This window comes from Xyrauchen texanus, chromosome 20 (assembly GCF_025860055.1).
Source record: "Xyrauchen texanus isolate HMW12.3.18 chromosome 20, RBS_HiC_50CHRs, whole genome shotgun sequence".
Taxonomy (NCBI): domain Eukaryota; kingdom Metazoa; phylum Chordata; class Actinopteri; order Cypriniformes; family Catostomidae; genus Xyrauchen; species Xyrauchen texanus.
In genome coordinates this window covers 2640545-2659268 of record NC_068295.1, presented here as the reverse complement: position 1 = coordinate 2659268, position 18724 = coordinate 2640545, and the positions used below count along the sequence as shown (strand labels likewise).

Below are 18724 nucleotides of genomic sequence, written 5' to 3'. Positions count from 1 at the left end.
CTTTTTGTACATTTTATTTTTAACCTCCTGAGAGCCGAGCGTGACTGGTGTGTGCATTTTCCATTTCCCTTTTTGATTTGTAACTAATAGCAACTATAAGCAAATAGTTTTCTTTAAAATGTAAGCAAGTGAGACTAAGTTGTGAAATTTAAAATAATACCAAGCTATAGAAAGTCAAGAGATTTCTTTCATCAAATTGTTTATTATGTTTCCAGGAGTGTTGGTTATTCATATTTTTGAGACAATATGTATTGGGAAAAGCACAAATAAAAAACTACTCAAATACTAATTATTTGAGTTGATTTGACTTATGTTGTAATGCGTTTTTGGGGGCCTGTGTTTCTTCTTCTTCTTGGCTTGACTTCGCTTGCGAAGATTTAGGAAGGAAGATGGCCAAGACTAGTGCACGCGCGCTGGTGGCTAACAAGCCCAATATGTGACAGGCACGTCCGTCCACAGAAATTGCAGGGAAATGTCTGTTTTGTGGTTGGTCCTGCTGATGGTTCCCGATTTGTTCAAAAGTAGCAGTGGCCTGGTGGGCTGTATGTTGCCAGCTTTCACGGTCAGCAGCTTATGATGCCCATTGGCGGTGATCAATGCCACAGGTGGTGAGGGTCTTTTTCAAGGAGTTTTTATATCTCTTTTGAGGTGCCCCTCTATCACGGGGGCCAATGGACAGCTCACCATACAGTGTGATCTTTAGCAGACCATGATCCTCCAACCTGGAGACCTGCCCAGCGTAGCTGTATCTTCATGAGCATGGCCTCAACGCTGCTGATACCCATTTATTTGAGGACTTCAGTGTTAGTAATGAAGTCACTCCAGTGGATGTTTCGGATGGTATGGAGGCAGCGCTGATGGAAGCGTTCAAGGCGGAGGTGGCGGATGCAAGTGACCCAGGATCCTGCACCATATAGGAGGGTGGTCAGTACAACAGCTCTGTAGATGCTCTGTAGACCCAGGGGCCTGGGTAGCTCAGTGGTAAAGACGGTGGCTACCACCCCTGGAGTTCGCTAGTTTGAATCCCAGGGTGTGCTGAGTGACTCCAGCCAGGTCTCCTAAGCAACCAAATTGACCCAGATGCTAGGGAGGGTAAAGTCACATGGGGTAAGCTCCTCGTGGTCGCTATAATGTGGTTCTGCGTGGTGGGGCGCGTGGTGAGTTGAGCGTGGATGCCGAGGTGGATGGCATGAAGCCTCCACACGTGCTATGTCTCCGTGGCAACGCACTCAAAAAGCCGCGTAGGTTGACGGTCTCATGTCTCTCAGACACAGAGGCAGCAGGGATTCATCCTCTGCCACCCGGATTGAGGCGAGTCACTACGAGACCACAAGGACTTAGTGAGCATTGGAAATTGGCCATTCCAAATTGGGAGAAAAATGGGTGAACCCACACCCCCCCCATCAAACAAACACGTGATAGCCAGTGCTGATGCATGTTATGGGGGCTCTAAATGTGGCTAAATCCTGAAAATAGTTCAATTTTACCAATTTTTTCAATGGTCAAAACCAAATGTGAGTCGCATGTTATTTTCATCATCATGTTTATTTTTCTTCAGAAAATGTCAAAAATTTCAACCGGGGCATTTCCTGAAATTGGTTTGATCTGACATTGAATAACTAAAAACTAAAAAGGCTAAAACTCTTATAGGTTATAGGTCAGGCTTGAATGGGTAGGGCACCCAAACGTCCTCGAGCTGCCACACATTTGATCGCTACTGTGCACTCTCTGTGATAACAATCATGCTGGGGTGGATGCAAAAAAATGTGTACATTTGCTAATGGACGTGACTCATGCCCACTCGCCTCGCCTCCATGAGAGCGACCTAAAATATTCAACCCAATTCCCGGAGTAGGGCGCACACACACAAGTGATCTGTCAGACTCAGAAAAGTATTTCTTGGATCCAGATTTGGATTCGGAGGCCATTGAGACTAATTCTACCCGTAAACGACCTGGTGGCGAGAAGCCATGGAAACAGAAGCCAAGCAGAACTGCTTTACATTGCAAACAGCTGTGCTTATGCCTGATATGAACTTGCATTACAATGATGTATGTATAGACAAAAACACACCAAAAGAAAACCAGTAAATAAAGCTAAATGTTTTCTTCACAGAGCCTCAATCTTAAGTACCATAGAGCATTACATGCAGAGGTTAATGTTAAACAGGACACCACTTTCAACAGTCTGCTAATAAATCTGGCAAACTAGAGTGCTGCACATTTGTGAAAGCTTATTTGCACTTCTGAGTTAAGCAAATATCATATAGCAAAATCCAACACATAGCAATGCATTCAGTATTAAACACAGGAAATAGACTGGCACAGATCTGAATTATAGTCTTTACTTTTATAAGTTTCAGGTTAAAAGCATGTTCCAGGTTCAAGTAAAGTTCAATCTGCAGCATCGTGGCATAACACGGAAGCCCTGAAACACACTGTGAAAAGAAAAACGGTTGCCTTCGTGAACCTATGTCATACAAATATATATTTTTTCCTCTCTAAAATGTTTTATTTTTCTAAAGAAAATTTTTGGGAGAATTTTGTTTGTAGGACATTGGAAGTGGAAGTCACTACGACACCTAATAAAAATATCACCTAGTGATAAAAGCTAACAAACATTTTCAGAGTAAAGTTATATCCAATATTACAACTTGAATGTGTGGATTTAAGCGTTTAAGCTAGTCCCATTAACTTAAATTGTAAGGTCTTTACTCTAAAGTAATCAACGTTATGCCAAAATGCTGTTGATTAAACCTGTTTTGAACCCGAAGCCAGATATTCTTAGCTACAGTACCAAATCAAACTTTAATAAAACCTTAAATCTAAAAGATGCCATAAATCCAAATGTGAGTTCTGTGTATTTAAGTCCATGTCTGTTTGCTTTGAGATGATCTATACACTCCTAAGTGATCTATGTTCTCTTATAAGTTAAGATAATATACTTGTACCACTCAGACACAACTCAAATTTACAGTATTTCTCTTCCAGGAAAACCGACAAAAATATGAATTACTCATCTTGCTCTCGAGGGGTGTATACCAATTTTGTTGACTTAAATGCTCAGCAGAATGAAAATCTCCCTCCACCTATTACAAATCGCCACCCACCAGCAATAGTAGCAAAGTAGCAAATCATTGTTCACCACTGTTATAAACTACAGACTTTTGGCTATTTAGCCTCTTAAGATCCTTGCCATTTTTGGGGATTTCCGCCTGGATTTGGCCTACCCAAATTAAAAAGCTTCCCATTCCCACATACTTTGGCCTAAATACACAGTTTTGGTGTCATTTTACAGGAAACCCTTTGAAGTTGCATAAAACACTGCTAAAAATTAAAAGAAATTAAATATATGTTGTCTGAACAGTAATAACCCTCCTAAAAAAAGAGGCTTTTTGATTTTTTTTATATAAATTCATTTTTGAAAGTGTATAACTCAAGCCCTGTAAACCCTAGCAGCAAGCAGACAGTTTTGGCTGTTTCCACTAGATGTCAGCAAATACCTGAAAAGGAATTTTGTCTGTATCATGTTTTGTTTAATATATATTTCAATTTATTTGAAGGGAGGAATATTACCTTTTTTGGTGTACTTTCCACCTACCCAAATCTAAAGTCTCCCCATACCCATATACAGTGCTATAAATGCAAAATACCAGTGTAATTTTACAGAAAACCCTTTGTCATTACATAAAACACTGTTGAAAGTGGTAAATATGCGCTCTGGTGTCTGGTGAGACGCGTCTGTGTGTTTTAGCGACGTAACCTACCTAGTGATCACTTCACAGTCTGGATGCAATATCACAGCCCCTGATTGGTCTATTTGATCTTGAGAGACATTGCCGGAAAGCAGAGGGTCTAAGCTTTACGGCAATATATGCTTTATCCGGATCGGCTGTTTACATATTTTCCTGGATTGTTGAATATCATATAACATTACTTTGTGGTGTTTCTGCACTCGAGGGATTACTTGGGCACACAACCACAGAAAACACTGAAAAGCGGCTCATTTTGCAGAGAATAACCTAAAGTAAAGGATTATGTAGCATTTGTGGCTAACTGTGCTGTCTAGTGCGAGTAGCACGGCAAATATTCAATAATTTCACTTGTATGTTTACAAATGTTGATTGTATACTTCATGATTCATTCGAAGTGTATTAGATATGTGATTATACCTCAATAAAAAGACTTATTGGAACTTCTTACTGGCAATGAGAGCTTTCATTTGATACATGGTTTGTACATGTGCGTCATATTTGAGCGATATGAGAAATATGCGTAATCAAAAACGCACATAATTATGACACGACTTTTGATGGGTGGAACTATGTAAATAATTTATTGTAAATAAGTTACTTAGTGTAAAACAAATGCCAAAGTGAGGCATATCTCAAGAAAGTAGACATTCTAAGCTTTCAAATGGTACCAGATATGAGCTTATAACTCCTCCGCATACATTTAAAATTGGAAGTACATTATTACTGACGTCATTTTAAATCCCGGATCCGGGATCGTGGATTTTAAGATGTTAAAAGAACACTAAAGGGATGAGTACATCAACATGGTCACACCCCCAGTTTCCTTTTTAATAGGAAATGCATCAACACAAGAAAGGAAACTCATCAAGCCATGGGGTCATTAACTAATCATCTGGCCTATCTTTTCATACAGTTTAGTAAGCTTTACCTTCATCTCCGTCCACGGTGACAGCGATCCTCTCGAGTGATCTCACTTTCAGATCTTGAGCTGAAAAGCACACAAATATTTTTAGAATGAGAAAACGGGACAGAACACTTCACATACCAAATTCTTTGACACAAGGTTTGGTCTGAAAAGGAGGAGGACAGTCTTTTACAGTGGCGAGAAAAAGTATGTGACCCCCTTTGGAATTAGATGGGTTTTCTGCATCAATTGGTCATAAAACGTGATCACATCTTCATCAAAATTACAAGAACAGAGAAACAAAATGTGCTTAAGCTAACAACACACACACACAATTAATCTTTCATGTCTTTATTGAACACATCACATTTAACATTCACAGTGCTGTGGATAAAGTAAGTGAACCCTTGGATTTAATATCAGGTCGATCATTCTTTGGCAGCAATAACCTCAAACTAGCATTTACGGTAGATGCGGATTAAACCTGGACAACGTTCAGAAGGAATTTTGGAGCATTCTTCCTTACAGAACTGCTTCAGCTCATATTCTCAGGATGTTTGGTGTGAACGGTTCTCTTAAGGTCATTTCACAGCATCTCAACTGGGTTAAGATCTGGGCTCTGACTGGGACACACCAAAAGGTGGATTTTCTTTTTTGAAGCCATTCTGTTGTGTATTTATTCGATGTTTAGTGTCATTGTGCTGCTGCATCACCCAACTTCTATTGAGCTTCAGCTGGCATGCAGCCACCCTAACATTATCCTGTAGGATATCTTGATAAACTTGGGGATTCATTTTTCCCTCGATGATGGCAAGTGGTCCAGGCCCCATAACAGCCCCTAATCATGACACTCCCCCCACCGTACTTCACCGTTGGGATGATATTTTCATGTTGGTATGCGGTGCCATTTTTATACCATACTGTGTGTTCTTCCCAAACTGGAACTTAATTTCATCAGTCCAAAAAACATTTTCCCAGTAGTGTCGTGTCATGCTGGTCTTTTGCAAAATTAAGAAGCACAGCAAAGTTTTAGTTGGAAAGCAGCAGATTCCATCGTGGTGTCCTGCCATGAACAACATACCGGTTTAATTCTTTCCGTAGAGTAGACACATGAACAGAGACGTTAACCAGTTCCAATGTTCTGTCACTCTAGGGCTCTTTTTACCTCATTCTGCGGTGTGCACTTTGTCATTTTGGCTGGATGGCCACTTCTAGGGAGAGTAGCTACAGTACTATCTCCATTTATAGACAGTTTGTTCAACTGTGGACAGATGAATATCTAAGCTCTTCAAGATAACTTTGTAACCCTTTCCACCTTTATGCAAATCGTAGATCTTCTGAGATCTCTTTTTTACAATGCATGGTCCACATCAGCAGATGCTTCTTACGAATAACAAACAAAATGTTTGAGTGCTTTTTATAAGTCAAAGTAGCTCCAACCCACACCTCCAATCGGGTTTCAGTAACTGGATGCCATGTTTGCCAACGCCTGACTCTAAGTAGCTTTTGTTGATGTCATTAGCCTAAGGGTTTACTTACTTTTTCCAACCTACACTGTGAATGTTTGAATGACGTATTGAATATCTACAAGAACAATACAATAATTTGTGTTATTAGTTAAAACAGATTGTGTTCGTTCATAATTGTAATTTAGATGAAAATCAAGACAGATTTTAAGCCAGATTTATACATAAATGCAGGTAATGCCAAAGGGTTCAAATACTTTTTCTTGCCACTGTATGTCTCCTGATAACCAGTTGATTGCCTCTCCAGTTGTTTGAAAGTAGTGTTCAACCAATTTATTGGCATCAGCTAATACATTTTCCTGTTTGGCCGATTTGTTTCTTGAGGGCGCCGAGAATCGCCTGCTTGCATGTGAAGCGTCTGAGACGTGTAAACGACTAGTCATGGTTTGTTTTGTTGTTACGTGCCATCATGATACTGCAATAATAGTGTGCAACACAGTTCAAACGGTCCGCATATCAGAGCCGCAGCAATGTTAAAGTGTTCGTCTGTTTCATTCTCCCTCTACTCAACAGTTCCCTTTAACTTTTAACTCTCTTTTCTAATGATAAAAATGCAAATATCAATAAAACTAATATCATATACCATCTGTCTCATTTAAACAGATTTAATAAACAAACCTCACAAAACTTGAGCATTTTCTTCCCATCCAGTGCTCATATAATATCTTCCTCTGAAGTGTGTATTAGTGCTGGGTGATAGGACGATGTAATCGGATTACGACAATGCCTTACAAAGATCCGGTTTGCGAACAGATGATGATCGACAATATTGGAAAATGGCAAAACCATGGATCTGGGAAGTCACCAGATATATTAAACAATGGCCAGGGTGTGAAACTAGCACCCGCAAAACATGACGAGGCTGAATCCAGTTCGCGAGCTCCTCATCCAAAAGAATTTCACGCGCGGCTAATTTTGCTCATCAACCCGCGCAACAGGTGGGCGTCCTTTAAAACGTCTCAGAGTGGCACATGACAAGAAATGGCACACGATTTATTATATTTTTTAGAACAAACAAAAGAAACGTGGTCAATGCTTGCGTCTGAATCACCGTTTGTACAGAGACGTGCAGCATGTGGATCGCATGTTTTCGATTGAAAACATGGATGTTTTCGGTCACATTTTTAAATGTGACCGAAATGATGAAAAACGAATTTAATATCATTAATAATATTCATATTTTTTAATGTACGTAGTTAGAAGATCCCCTGTATAATTAAGAGTATTGTCTGGAAATTCCAGAATCATGTGATTCGTAAAGTAATTTTGCCCTGCGTATATGTTTGATTGTATATTTATCCCTCCGGGTTTGCCTTGGAAAGCGTATACCTATATACAGCTTCAGTGAGAAAATGAGTTGCGTTCAATAAACAGACTGTTCCATCTGTGATCTATTTTTCTCATTTTAATGTACGATAACATAAAGATGTTATCATTAACACAGATTAGTCGAATAGTCGTTCAAACAACCAACCAACTAATCCATTATTAAAATTGTTACGTTTTGCACATCCTTATTCTATCATCATGAGAAGAGAACATTTTCAGAACATCCAGTATTCCTTCAAATATTCACCCTCACTCCAAAACCCCACCCTCAAAATAGATGTCAGCAAACCTCGAAAAATGATTGACAGGCAAACCACATTTCTGATTGGCTAAAGAAGGGCAGGCCACACCCTGACACTTTACCTCGCTGTTTTCAAAGCCTAGCGCTGTCACAAACACAGGTGTGAAATCTCAAGGCACTATATCCAGTGATATTTTATGTAGGGGTGGGAATCACAAGGTAATTGGCAATACGATACAATATCGATATTTGGGTCACGATACGATATTTTTGCAATTATTTTTGGTGTATTGCGATTCAAAACTATGATATATTGCAATATGTTTTTAATTTGTCTTCATCGTAAATTAAGAAAACGGTTTCCAAATCACCAAATGCATTTTTAAATTAATATAAAAGTGTCAGTTTACAAAACAAGGCCGATTTATTTCCTAATATCTATGTACAATGCAAAGCCGTAAGCATATAAGAACATAATGGCTCCCAGTTTTTCTAAAAAAAAAATAAAGGATAGTTTTATGAATACAGTAGTAGCCTGAACACTTAAAAAAACAATATTACAACACAGTTTCAATACGCAAAAGTATCATTGATTTCACTTAAAATGTTAGCCATTGGGAATATGATACAAATTTTTTTTTGTCAAAATAGTAGTAATGTTACTACTGTAAAATCGTAATAAATTTGAGTAAGGAAGGGTAATTATGAGTAAAGCATGATAACTTCACCTTCCAAAGGACTGTTGTTGAATTACTAGATTACTAGAACAAAAATGTCCCATCAGCACAACATTAATGTGGAAAAATGTCAATAATAATATCGATATTTGGCATGTAAACATCGATACAATATCACGACGAATAATACCACGATACTTTAACATATTGATTTTTCCCACCTCTAATTTAATGCGTGCTAGTCCACCAAAATCGCTTACAGCACCTTTAAATCATAAAAGCTTCACCCGTTTATGTAATAATAATCGCGTGTCGCCTCAATCTCAACGCGATGTTTTTCCTCCATAGCAAAGGACGGGCTCTCCGCTGCGCTGCTACGTGCGAACTTTTCTCTCAGAACACAACAAAGGAGCTAAAGAGTCAGTGTTGTGATTGAGTAAAACAACTAGAGTTTCTATCGAGTTAAGGGTGGGAAGTAAGACGAGTTATGGAGCGTTTATTCGTTGTTTTTAAACTACGGGAGTCTGCGCGCGCTGAAGGTGCGAATTCGCGTTGCGTCAACTGCGCTACAGCATTATGACGCCATTTCAGTGCAGTCGATTGACACCGACATTCTTCTATCGTGGACAAAATATGTCCCCCATTCGTTGTTATTGTGACCCGTGTCCATGTCCTGCAACGGGACGTCAGTGTGTGTTTCAAAGGTCTGCTTGAGTGAAAAACGACACCCGGGTTTCGAATGAAGCCGAATATCGTTTAAAGTTGAATGGAGAACAGCGCGTGAACTCGACGGTTAAATCACAAAGAACTGACAGTGGAGCAGATTTCGCTGTTTAAATGGAGGCGACAAGGCTGTGCTACAAAATGCTTGTGTGCAACACGCTCACACAATGAGCCAAGTAAAGCCTTTCAGAACAAGGTCAACATAAACAAGGTTTGTAAAACTTGCTCCGATCGGTGAAATCGAGTCGTTACGTGTTGTTGTTGTTTTCTACATCAGCCGTCAACAGCTTGGAAATCGACGAGGCTGTCCGAAAGCGACAGTTTGCAATAATCACGACATTGCTAGAAAACAGCGATAATGCAACGATGATCGAACGCTGCAACAACGCATCATTCGTTTCATTAGAAGCGACAATCATACGCTATTGAAAGACTCCAGCCAGCTAAGAGCATAGCAATTCACACATTAATCAATATTTGGTCATCCTTTCAATCGAAAAAGCTCTTTCGATCACTATATATCGCACAAAGCCTTACGTAAGGGCTAGTGTTTCCCCCCATCAGCTATTTAGCAGAAAGAAAGTGATCGAGTCCTTTCACAAATTCCAACACAAGTTGCCCTGTCTTCTTCATCTACTAATAACAAACGGATCAAGGGGCACAAAAAGTCCCCAACTGTTTTGCCATGTTAACCCATTATCGTGCCAGCGAGAAAGCAAGGTTAACAAAAGCGTTGATCGACGAGCATACGTCTATCAAAAGTACAAGTAGTCTCGCTACTAAAATAGAAACACTCGATCAATTTACATAATTACTGATAATGTGAACAAGAACAAATCCAGTCAAACATGCTCTTTTCTTTCGCTCTCCGTCTCCATTAAGACTTCTTCATATCACCATGTCCTACCTGATGTCTCCAACTAATCGCGATTTTCCTGGGTCACCGTGGCGCAAATCAGCAATAATCCATTGGACAACCGTGGAAAATCATCGATGATCAACGCTGAAAACGTCGTGCGAAAATCTAGATACGGTATCGGGATGCGAATTCTCTTGTCAATCGCACTATTTTCAGTGTGGTAATCCTCTCCGCTTCTGAAACAGACTGAAGGATACACAAACCACCCTCTGTGGAGACCACGCTCACTCATTGGTTACTTTGTGTGAAATCCCGCCCCCCTGAGTTTTCTATTGGACAGTTAAATCTGAGGGAAACGTCTCTCGCAAAGATAGATGGGAGTTGTATGTTTTAAAAAAAGCATAGTATACATGTATTGGGAAACTGCGAGACACAATGATGAGATAAACTACACTTCCCATAGTTCAGTAGTGGGTGAGGGGAAAAACATTTATTTAGACTCCACCCACTTTCACGAACTAGCGCTTTGAGTACAAATAAACGGAGGGCATCTCAGCGTTTATGTAAAATTATTAGTTAAGGGAATTATTTGGGTTAAAAACAAGGGTGTTTGATATAGTAAGTGCTGGGTAAGTTACTTAAAAAAAAAAGTAAAACAACTACAAATTACTAACTACTAAAAATATAATTAGGTTACTTTACTGATTACTTAATTGAAAAGTAATCACTCAAACTAATGAATCTACTTTTAAGTTACTTTCTATAGCACATTTTTCCACTAAACAAATTCAAAATAATGTCTGTTTTCTCCTTGTTCATTGTTTGCACACACTTCAGCTGTCACAGAAATACAAACAAGTGTACATATGAACATATGAATTCACATTTTAATTGTATTACACATAAATAATATATTTTTTAGATATATTGTAAGTAATGCACTTAAAAGTAATTAATTTCAGTGAAAGTCAGTAACTAATCTGATTACAAGAATTTAAAATGTAATGTGCTACACTATTTGTTGCTTCTTAAAGTAATTCGATTACAGTAACTAATTAATTTGTTATCCGATTACACACATCACTAAATATAGTTATAGTACATTTATTAATATTTAGAATCTGTCAGTTGACATAGTCAATGAAAAAATCCCCGGGACATTTTGAGGCTTTTAGAATGTGGTAATGAGAATTAGAATCAGTTTAAGAATTAACTTCCTGCATTTGGTTGCATGATAAAGATTTTTTAAGTTACATTGTAATAATAATTTTTATGTTCTCTTCTGCAAATTTAGGATATCCTTGAAGTCACTCTTATTTTTTAAACTTATTACAAGGTAATACAATACAAAGTAATTTTTATATTATAAATAATATATATATATATATATATATATATATATATATATATATACACATATATATATACACACATATATATATACAGGTATATAACATAATATAATGTATATAATATATTTAAAATATGATATATTATTATAATGGTCACTAAATAATTAAAAATTGCAAATATAATATTTAGCTATATTTACGCTGCTAAATAAGGTGGAAACGGGTCATCACAGTCTGTAAAAATTGTCCATTAGTATGATTTTTAACTTTAAAAAAAGCAGCATAATGTACTTATAGAAATATATTTGTCATATAAAATCATTACGTAAAAAAAAGAAAAGAAAGGGACAAAAACATTAATTCAGTAACGTACATAAATTTAAACTTCACATAAACTACATTTCCCATAATCCCAAGTGGGTGAGGAAAATAACGTTTCCTCAAGCCCCACCCACTTCTCCGCGCCTGCTCTCTGCTGATGCCATGGCGTATTTAAGCGCAAGCAGAGGGATGAGTGAGGTTCCTGTCAAACACAGACATAACAGACCAAATAAAGCGTCACTAGGGCTCCATAAAAATCTATTCTACTTCCATTGAATGGGATATAACAGTAATTAGGATGACCTGGCACCGTTCGGATCGCATTGTTGATTATTTGTAAAGCGGGGTGGAGTTAAATTCTCGTCTTCGGTTAAGTGGCTAATGCTAACGAGTTGGCTGTCTGAAAATAGCGGAGGATCTGACGTGCTCGATTACAAGCGGAAGTGTTGAATTACACGTGACCGATCTGACAAGCGGGTGAGTATGAGCAGGAATTATTCAAGCAATTCTAAAATTTAAGACACTTTCAATAAAAAAAAAATGAGTGAGTATATACATATATACATATATATTGCATTAAAATAAACGAAAAGTGTCTGTGGAAATGTGCATAATTGTCATAAAAACAATGCAAATATTGTAATTAATAATTGAGGTATTTAAAAAAAATTAAAAAATATTATTTTGTGGTGAAATATCATCCAGACATATTCTTGCCCAGTTTTGTGAGGTTTGACATTTTATAAAATAATTTATAAAAGAGTGCTAAGCTATGAACCTAACCAATCAGCCCTGAGGTGAATCACAACATTACAAAAGTGTTTGAAAGTTGGACGGAAAGAGGAAGGCACAAGACTGTGTACTTACAGTCTTTAATGAGGGAATGAACTACAATCCCATGAAGCATTGCGATTGATGTAAACATCATGTAATCAAGTTAAAAATTATGGAAAATATAAAACTACTATTGATTTAAAGTTGTTAATTGCAAGTGTGGAAACAATGCGGTTTAATTTTATTGCAAAGTATTCAGATATATACAAATAAATAAGTAATTTGAGAGTGTTGGGAGAGCGACTGGATTGCATTATTCACAGTGAGTTATTGGGGTGGGCGGTCGCTGCAAAGCTCTTTTGGCATTATTTGTTGGCATTGATTCTCTCATTAACTGTGTTTACATTCAATGACATTCAACAATGTTTACAGATAAAGCTAGTGTAAACGCAAATTATTGTCTAATGTCGACGTGAAAAACTGTTTGGCGTTGACGCAAAAATGTTTATGTCACATAACAGAATTTGAATCACATTTGTCCTCTCATCAAACAGCATAGTGGAGAGGAACACTTGGACTGATGACGAGACTCGAGTTTTCTTAAATTTTATTGAAGACAATGACAACCTTTATTCTCAATGGAAGTTTTCTTTAATTTTTTAATCTCCTTTTCTCACAAATTGGAATGCCCAATTCCCACTACTTCGTACCACTACATGGTGGCGCGGTATCTCACCTCTATCCGGGTGGCGGAGGACAAGTCTCAGTTGCCTCCACGTCTGAGACCGTCAATCTGCGCATCTGATCACGTGACTCGTTGTGCATGACACAACACGACTCGCAGCATGTGGAGGCTCATGCCACTCTCTGCGATCCACACACAACTCGCCACACGCCCCATTGAGAGCGAGAACCGCTAATCACGACCACAAGGAGGTTACCCCATGTGACTCTACCCTCCCTAGCAACTGGGCCAATTTGGTTGCTTAGGAGACCTGACTGGAGTCACTCCACACGCCCTGGATTCAAACTAGTGACTCCAGGGGTGATAGTCAGCATCTTTGTTTGCTGAGCTACCCAGCCCATTTATTTATTATTTTTGACGGAAACATGTTTTTAATGCAGTTTACCGAATCCCAGCCGTCTTAGTAGCGTGTTTAATTGTAATGTTTGAAATTCGGCTATGCAAAAAAAAATGACATACAGTGCTTGCGTTAGACTTTCTCATCATCCATTATTTTGACGGACAGGGTCATAAAAATTCCGTCATAATCTATTATTACCCGTCATTTTAATTGTCATATTTTAATGATGATACATTTAATAGCTTATTTTCGTTCACATTTTAATTTTTAATCATGAACTTACAGGACGAGCATACGGCAGATTATACATTTTATTTATGAAGAGAACAGATGAACAACAAAGACACAAAGAAGATTCATGTTTTTTTCCCTACAGTGACAGCGGAGGCCACTAAAACACAACATATGAACAACACTTATATATATATATATATATATATATATAAAAATATGAACAAAACATGTAAAAAGTGAACTGAACAACTCAAACCTTCCTCCTGGTCCGCATCGACTTAAACTGGCCTGTGCGTCATCAAACGCATCAAGGGAGACTGATGCTGAGGTGATTGTCTTTAGAGTTTGCATCTTTGCCTCGGACAGACGACTTCTCGTGGCAGTTTTAATTTGGTTCTGGAGGCTTAACCCCACGTCAAGTGCTGCATCGCCCTCCACATGACAAGAGTTGCAGAAAGCGTCACAGAGGGGCGATTTTACCAGTTTGCCACGTAAAAAAGCGGGAGGTGTTCACAATAAACATTGAAAACATGTATTTGGAAGAGGGAAAAAAAAGCTCAGTTGCTTTGATTGCAGAAAGTAATAAAAGGACTTGTTTATGTTTAGAAGCGTTTTCTTGGTGTTGTTAAATAACTGGGGTCTCTGATATTCGTAAACGATAAGGTAATATTTAATTAAAAGAAATTATGAGAAATTCAATGTCTCTTCACAAATTTGGACAGTTTTTAAATGTTTTATGTGGCGTAGTACTCTCAAAGACATTATTGGTGAAGCAAAAACGTGTGTGTGAAAAACACTTTGCTGGGACGTCACTTCATAGACTTCAATGTATTCTGCAGTGCTGACGTGAGTCATGTGATGACCCTTTACTCGTATAAATATCACTCGCTTCATAGACTTCAATGTATTCTGCAGTGCTGACGTGAGTCATGTGATGACCATTTACTCGTATAAATATCACTCGCTTCATAGACTTCAATGTATTCTGCAGCGCTGACGCGAGTCATGTGATGACCCTTTACACGTATAAATATCACTCGCTTCATAGACTTCAATGTATTCTGCAGCGCTGACGTGAGTCATGTGATGACCCTTTACATGTATAAATATCACTCGCTTCATAGACTTCAATGTATTCTGCAGCGCTGACGTGAGTCATGTGATGACCCTTTACGCGTATAAATATCACTCGCTTCATAGACTTCAATGTATTCTGCAGCGCTGACGCGAGTCATGTGATGACCCTTTACACGTATAAATATCACTCGCTTCATAGACTTCAATGTATTCTGCAGCTGACGCCGAGTCATGTGATGACCCTTTACACGTATAAATATCACTCGCTTCATAGACTTCAATGTATTCTGCAGCGCTGACGCGAGTCATGTGATGACCCTTTACGCGTATAAATATCACTCGCTTCATAGACTTCAATGTATTCTGCAGTGCTGACGCGAGTCATGTGATGACCCTTTACACGTATAAATATCACTCGCTTCATAGACTTCAATGTATTCTGCAGTGCTGACGTGAGTCATGTGATGACCCTTTACGCGTATAAATATCACTCGCTTCATAGACTTCAATGTATTCTGCAGTGCTGACGTGAGTCATGTGATGACCCTTTACACGTATAAATATCACTCGCTTCATAGACTTCAATGTATTCTGCAGTGCTGACGTGAGTCATGTGATGACCCTTTACGCGTATAAATATCACTCGCTTCATAGACTTCAATGTGTTCTGCAGCGCTGACGCGAGTCATGTGATGACCCTTTACACGTATAAATATCACTCGCTTCATAGACTTCAATGTGTTCTGCAGCTGGCCGAGTCATGTGATGACCCTTTACACGTATAAATATCACTCGCTTCATAGACTTCAATGTATTCTGCAGAGCTGACGCCGAGTCATGTGATGACCCTTTACACGTATAAATATCACTCGCTTCATAGACTTCAATGTGTTCTGCAAGCTGACGCCGAGTCATGTGATGACCCTTTACACGTATAAATATCACTCGCTTCATAGACTTCAATGTATTCTGCAGAGCTGGCCGAGTCATGTGATGACCCTTTACGCGTATAAATATCACTCGCTTCATAGACTTCAATGTATTCTGCAGCGCTGACGCGAGTCATGTGATGACCCTTTACGTGTATAAATATCACTCGCTTCATAGACTTCAATGTGTTCTGCAGCGCTGACGCGAGTCATGTGATGACCCTTTACGTGTATAAATATCACTCGCTTCATAGACTTCAATGTATTCTGCAGCGCTGACGCGAGTCATGTGATGACCCTTTACGCGTATAAATATCACTCGCTTCATAGACTTCAATGTGTTCTGCAGCGCTGACGCGAGTCATGTGATGACCCTTTACTCGTATAAATATCACTCGCTTCATAGACTTCAATGTATTCTGCAGCTGACGCCGAGTCATGTGATGACCCTTTACGCGTATAAATATCACTCGCTTCATAGACTTCAATGTGTTCTGCAGAGCTGACGCTGAGTCATGTGATGACCCTTTACTGCGTATAAATATCACTCACTTCATAGACTTCAATGTATTCTGCAGAGCTGACGCTGAGTCATGTGATGACCCTTTACACGTATAAATATCACTCGCTTCATAGACTTCAATGTATTCTGCAGCGCTGACACGAGTCATGTGATGACCCTTTACACGTATAAATATCACTCGCTTCATAGACTTCAATGTATTCTGCAGGCTGACGCGAGTCATGTGATGACCCTTTACGCGTATAAATATCACTCGCTTCATAGACTTCAATGTATTCTGCAGGCTGACGCGAGTCATGTGATGACCCTTTACGCGTATAAATATCACTCACTTCATAGACTTCAATGTATTCTGCAGGCTGACGCGAGTCATGTGATGACCCTTTACGCGTATAAATATCACTCACTTCATAGACTTCAATGTATTCTGCAGGCTGACGCGAGTCATGTGATGACCCTTTACGCGTATAAATATCACTCACTTCATAGACTTCAATGTATTCTGCAGCACTGACGCGAGTCATGTGATGACCCTTTACTCGTATAAATATCACTCGCTTCATAGACTTCAATGTATTCTGCAGGCTGACGCCGAGTCATGTGATGACCCTTTACACGTATAAATATCACTCGCTTCATAGACTTCAATGTGTTCTGCAGCGCTGACGCGAGTCATGTGATGACCCTTTACACGTATAAATATCACTCGCTTCATAGACTTCAATGTATTCTGCAGCGCTGACGCGAGTCATGTGATGACCCTTTACGCGTATAAATATCACTCGCTTCATAGACTTCAATGTATTCTGCAGCGCTGACGCGAGTCATGTGATGACCCTTTACGTGTATAAATATCACTCGCTTCATAGACTTCAATGTGTTCTGCAGCGCTGACGCGAGTCATGTGATGACCCTTTACGTGTATAAATATCACTCGCTTCATAGACTTCAATGTATTCTGCAGCGCTGACGCGAGTCATGTGATGACCCTTTACGCGTATAAATATCACTCGCTTCATAGACTTCAATGTGTTCTGCAGCTGACGCGAGTCATGTGATGACCCTTTACTCAGTATAAATATCACTCACTTCATAGACTTCAATGTATTCTGCAGCTGACGCCGAGTCATGTGATGACCCTTTACACGTATAAATATCACTCGCTTCATAGACTTCAATGTATTCTGCAGGCTGACACGAGTCATGTGATGACCCTTTACACGTATAAATATCACTCGCTTCATAGACTTCAATGTATTCTGCAAGCTGACACGAGTCATGTGATGACCCTTTACACGTATAAATATCACTCGCTTCATAGACTTCAATGTATTCTGCAGCGCTGACGCGAGTCATGTGATGACCCTTTACACGTATAAATATCACTCACTTCATATACTTCAGTGTATTCTGCAGCGCTGACACGAGTCATGTGATGACCCTTTACACGTATAAATATCACTCGCTTCATAGACTTCAATGTGTTCTGCAGCACTGACACGAGTCATGTGATGACCCTTTACACGTATAAATATCACTCACTTCATAGACTTCAATGTATTCTGCAGCACTGACGCGAGTCATGTGATGACCCTTTACACGTATAAATATCACTCACTTTTGCACATTAATCATTGCTCTTCACAATCACAAAGGTGACCGATTATGGTTTCAAAACTGTAATTTCTCTGAAATTGGTTATTTGGTTATTGGTGAATCGTTTTTCTGGAGGATCATGGGTTGTGTAGTTTTCACCAGGAGTTCCACTATGAAACACGATTTCTAAAAAATTAAGTTGAATTAATGTGGACTGATGTCTTCAACTGAAGCATATACCATTGATTAACAACCTCAGAGCTCACGGTAGGTCTGTCTTTTATAGGTTTACAATTTATTGTTAAAAATGAATTGGACTATGGAAAAAAATGAATGGGGATTTTACTTCTGGAACCACTTTTGTCTCTATTCCACTACATGGGCCTATAGGTTTACATGGCTGTCTAGAATAACAATGAATCCCATTTAAATGTGGTTCTCATGTAATTTCCTATTGATCACTATTTTGAGCTACATGTTTGCATGCAGCTCCATGTCTTTCACTTCATATTGTTTTATAGTTGGAGGATTCTGGCGTTGTGGTTTGTGTTCTCTGTACGATGGATCTTTGTGTCAGGTGCTGGAGAGATGGTGTCTGTATGAGTGATGGGCTGCGACTGCAGAAGCATATCGCTGTTGTGTCCATGAAATTGTTTATGAGTCAACCTCTGCGTTTCTATGACAGCTACATGCTGCAAAAATTTGTTCCCTTTGAAGTTCCAGCTTCAGCTGCAGATCTTCTGTTTCGTGTCATTCCGAATGCTGACACAACTAACTGACCCAATTACGTTTGTTCTAGACTTTTCGGGAGTTTAATTCC

At 38.9% G+C, this 18724-nt stretch overlaps 2 protein-coding genes across 6 annotated transcripts in view; one reads left to right on the top strand and one right to left on the bottom strand.

Annotated features, from left to right (window-relative positions):
• The window catches only part of LOC127660563 (AT-rich interactive domain-containing protein 4B-like), a 109328-nt gene extending 99086 nt beyond the window's left edge, over positions 1-10242 (bottom strand). For both annotated transcript variants that reach the window (XM_052150890.1, XM_052150891.1), the window contains exons 1-2: positions 10062-10242; positions 4683-4742 (exon numbers count right to left, since the gene is read on the bottom strand). In XM_052150890.1, coding sequence (XP_052006850.1) covers positions 4683-4688 — 6 coding nt within the window. In that variant the 5' untranslated portion in view covers positions 4689-4742; positions 10062-10242. The remainder of the gene's footprint in view (positions 1-4682; positions 4743-10061) is intronic.
• Positions 10243-11858: 1616 nt separating this feature from the next.
• LOC127660564 (geranylgeranyl pyrophosphate synthase-like) overlaps positions 11859-18724 on the top strand; it is a 33346-nt gene continuing 26480 nt past the window's right edge. For all 4 annotated transcript variants that reach the window (XM_052150895.1, XM_052150892.1, XM_052150894.1 and 1 more), the window contains exon 1: positions 11859-12163. The gene's annotated coding sequence lies outside the window, so the exon portion shown is untranslated. The remainder of the gene's footprint in view (positions 12164-18724) is intronic.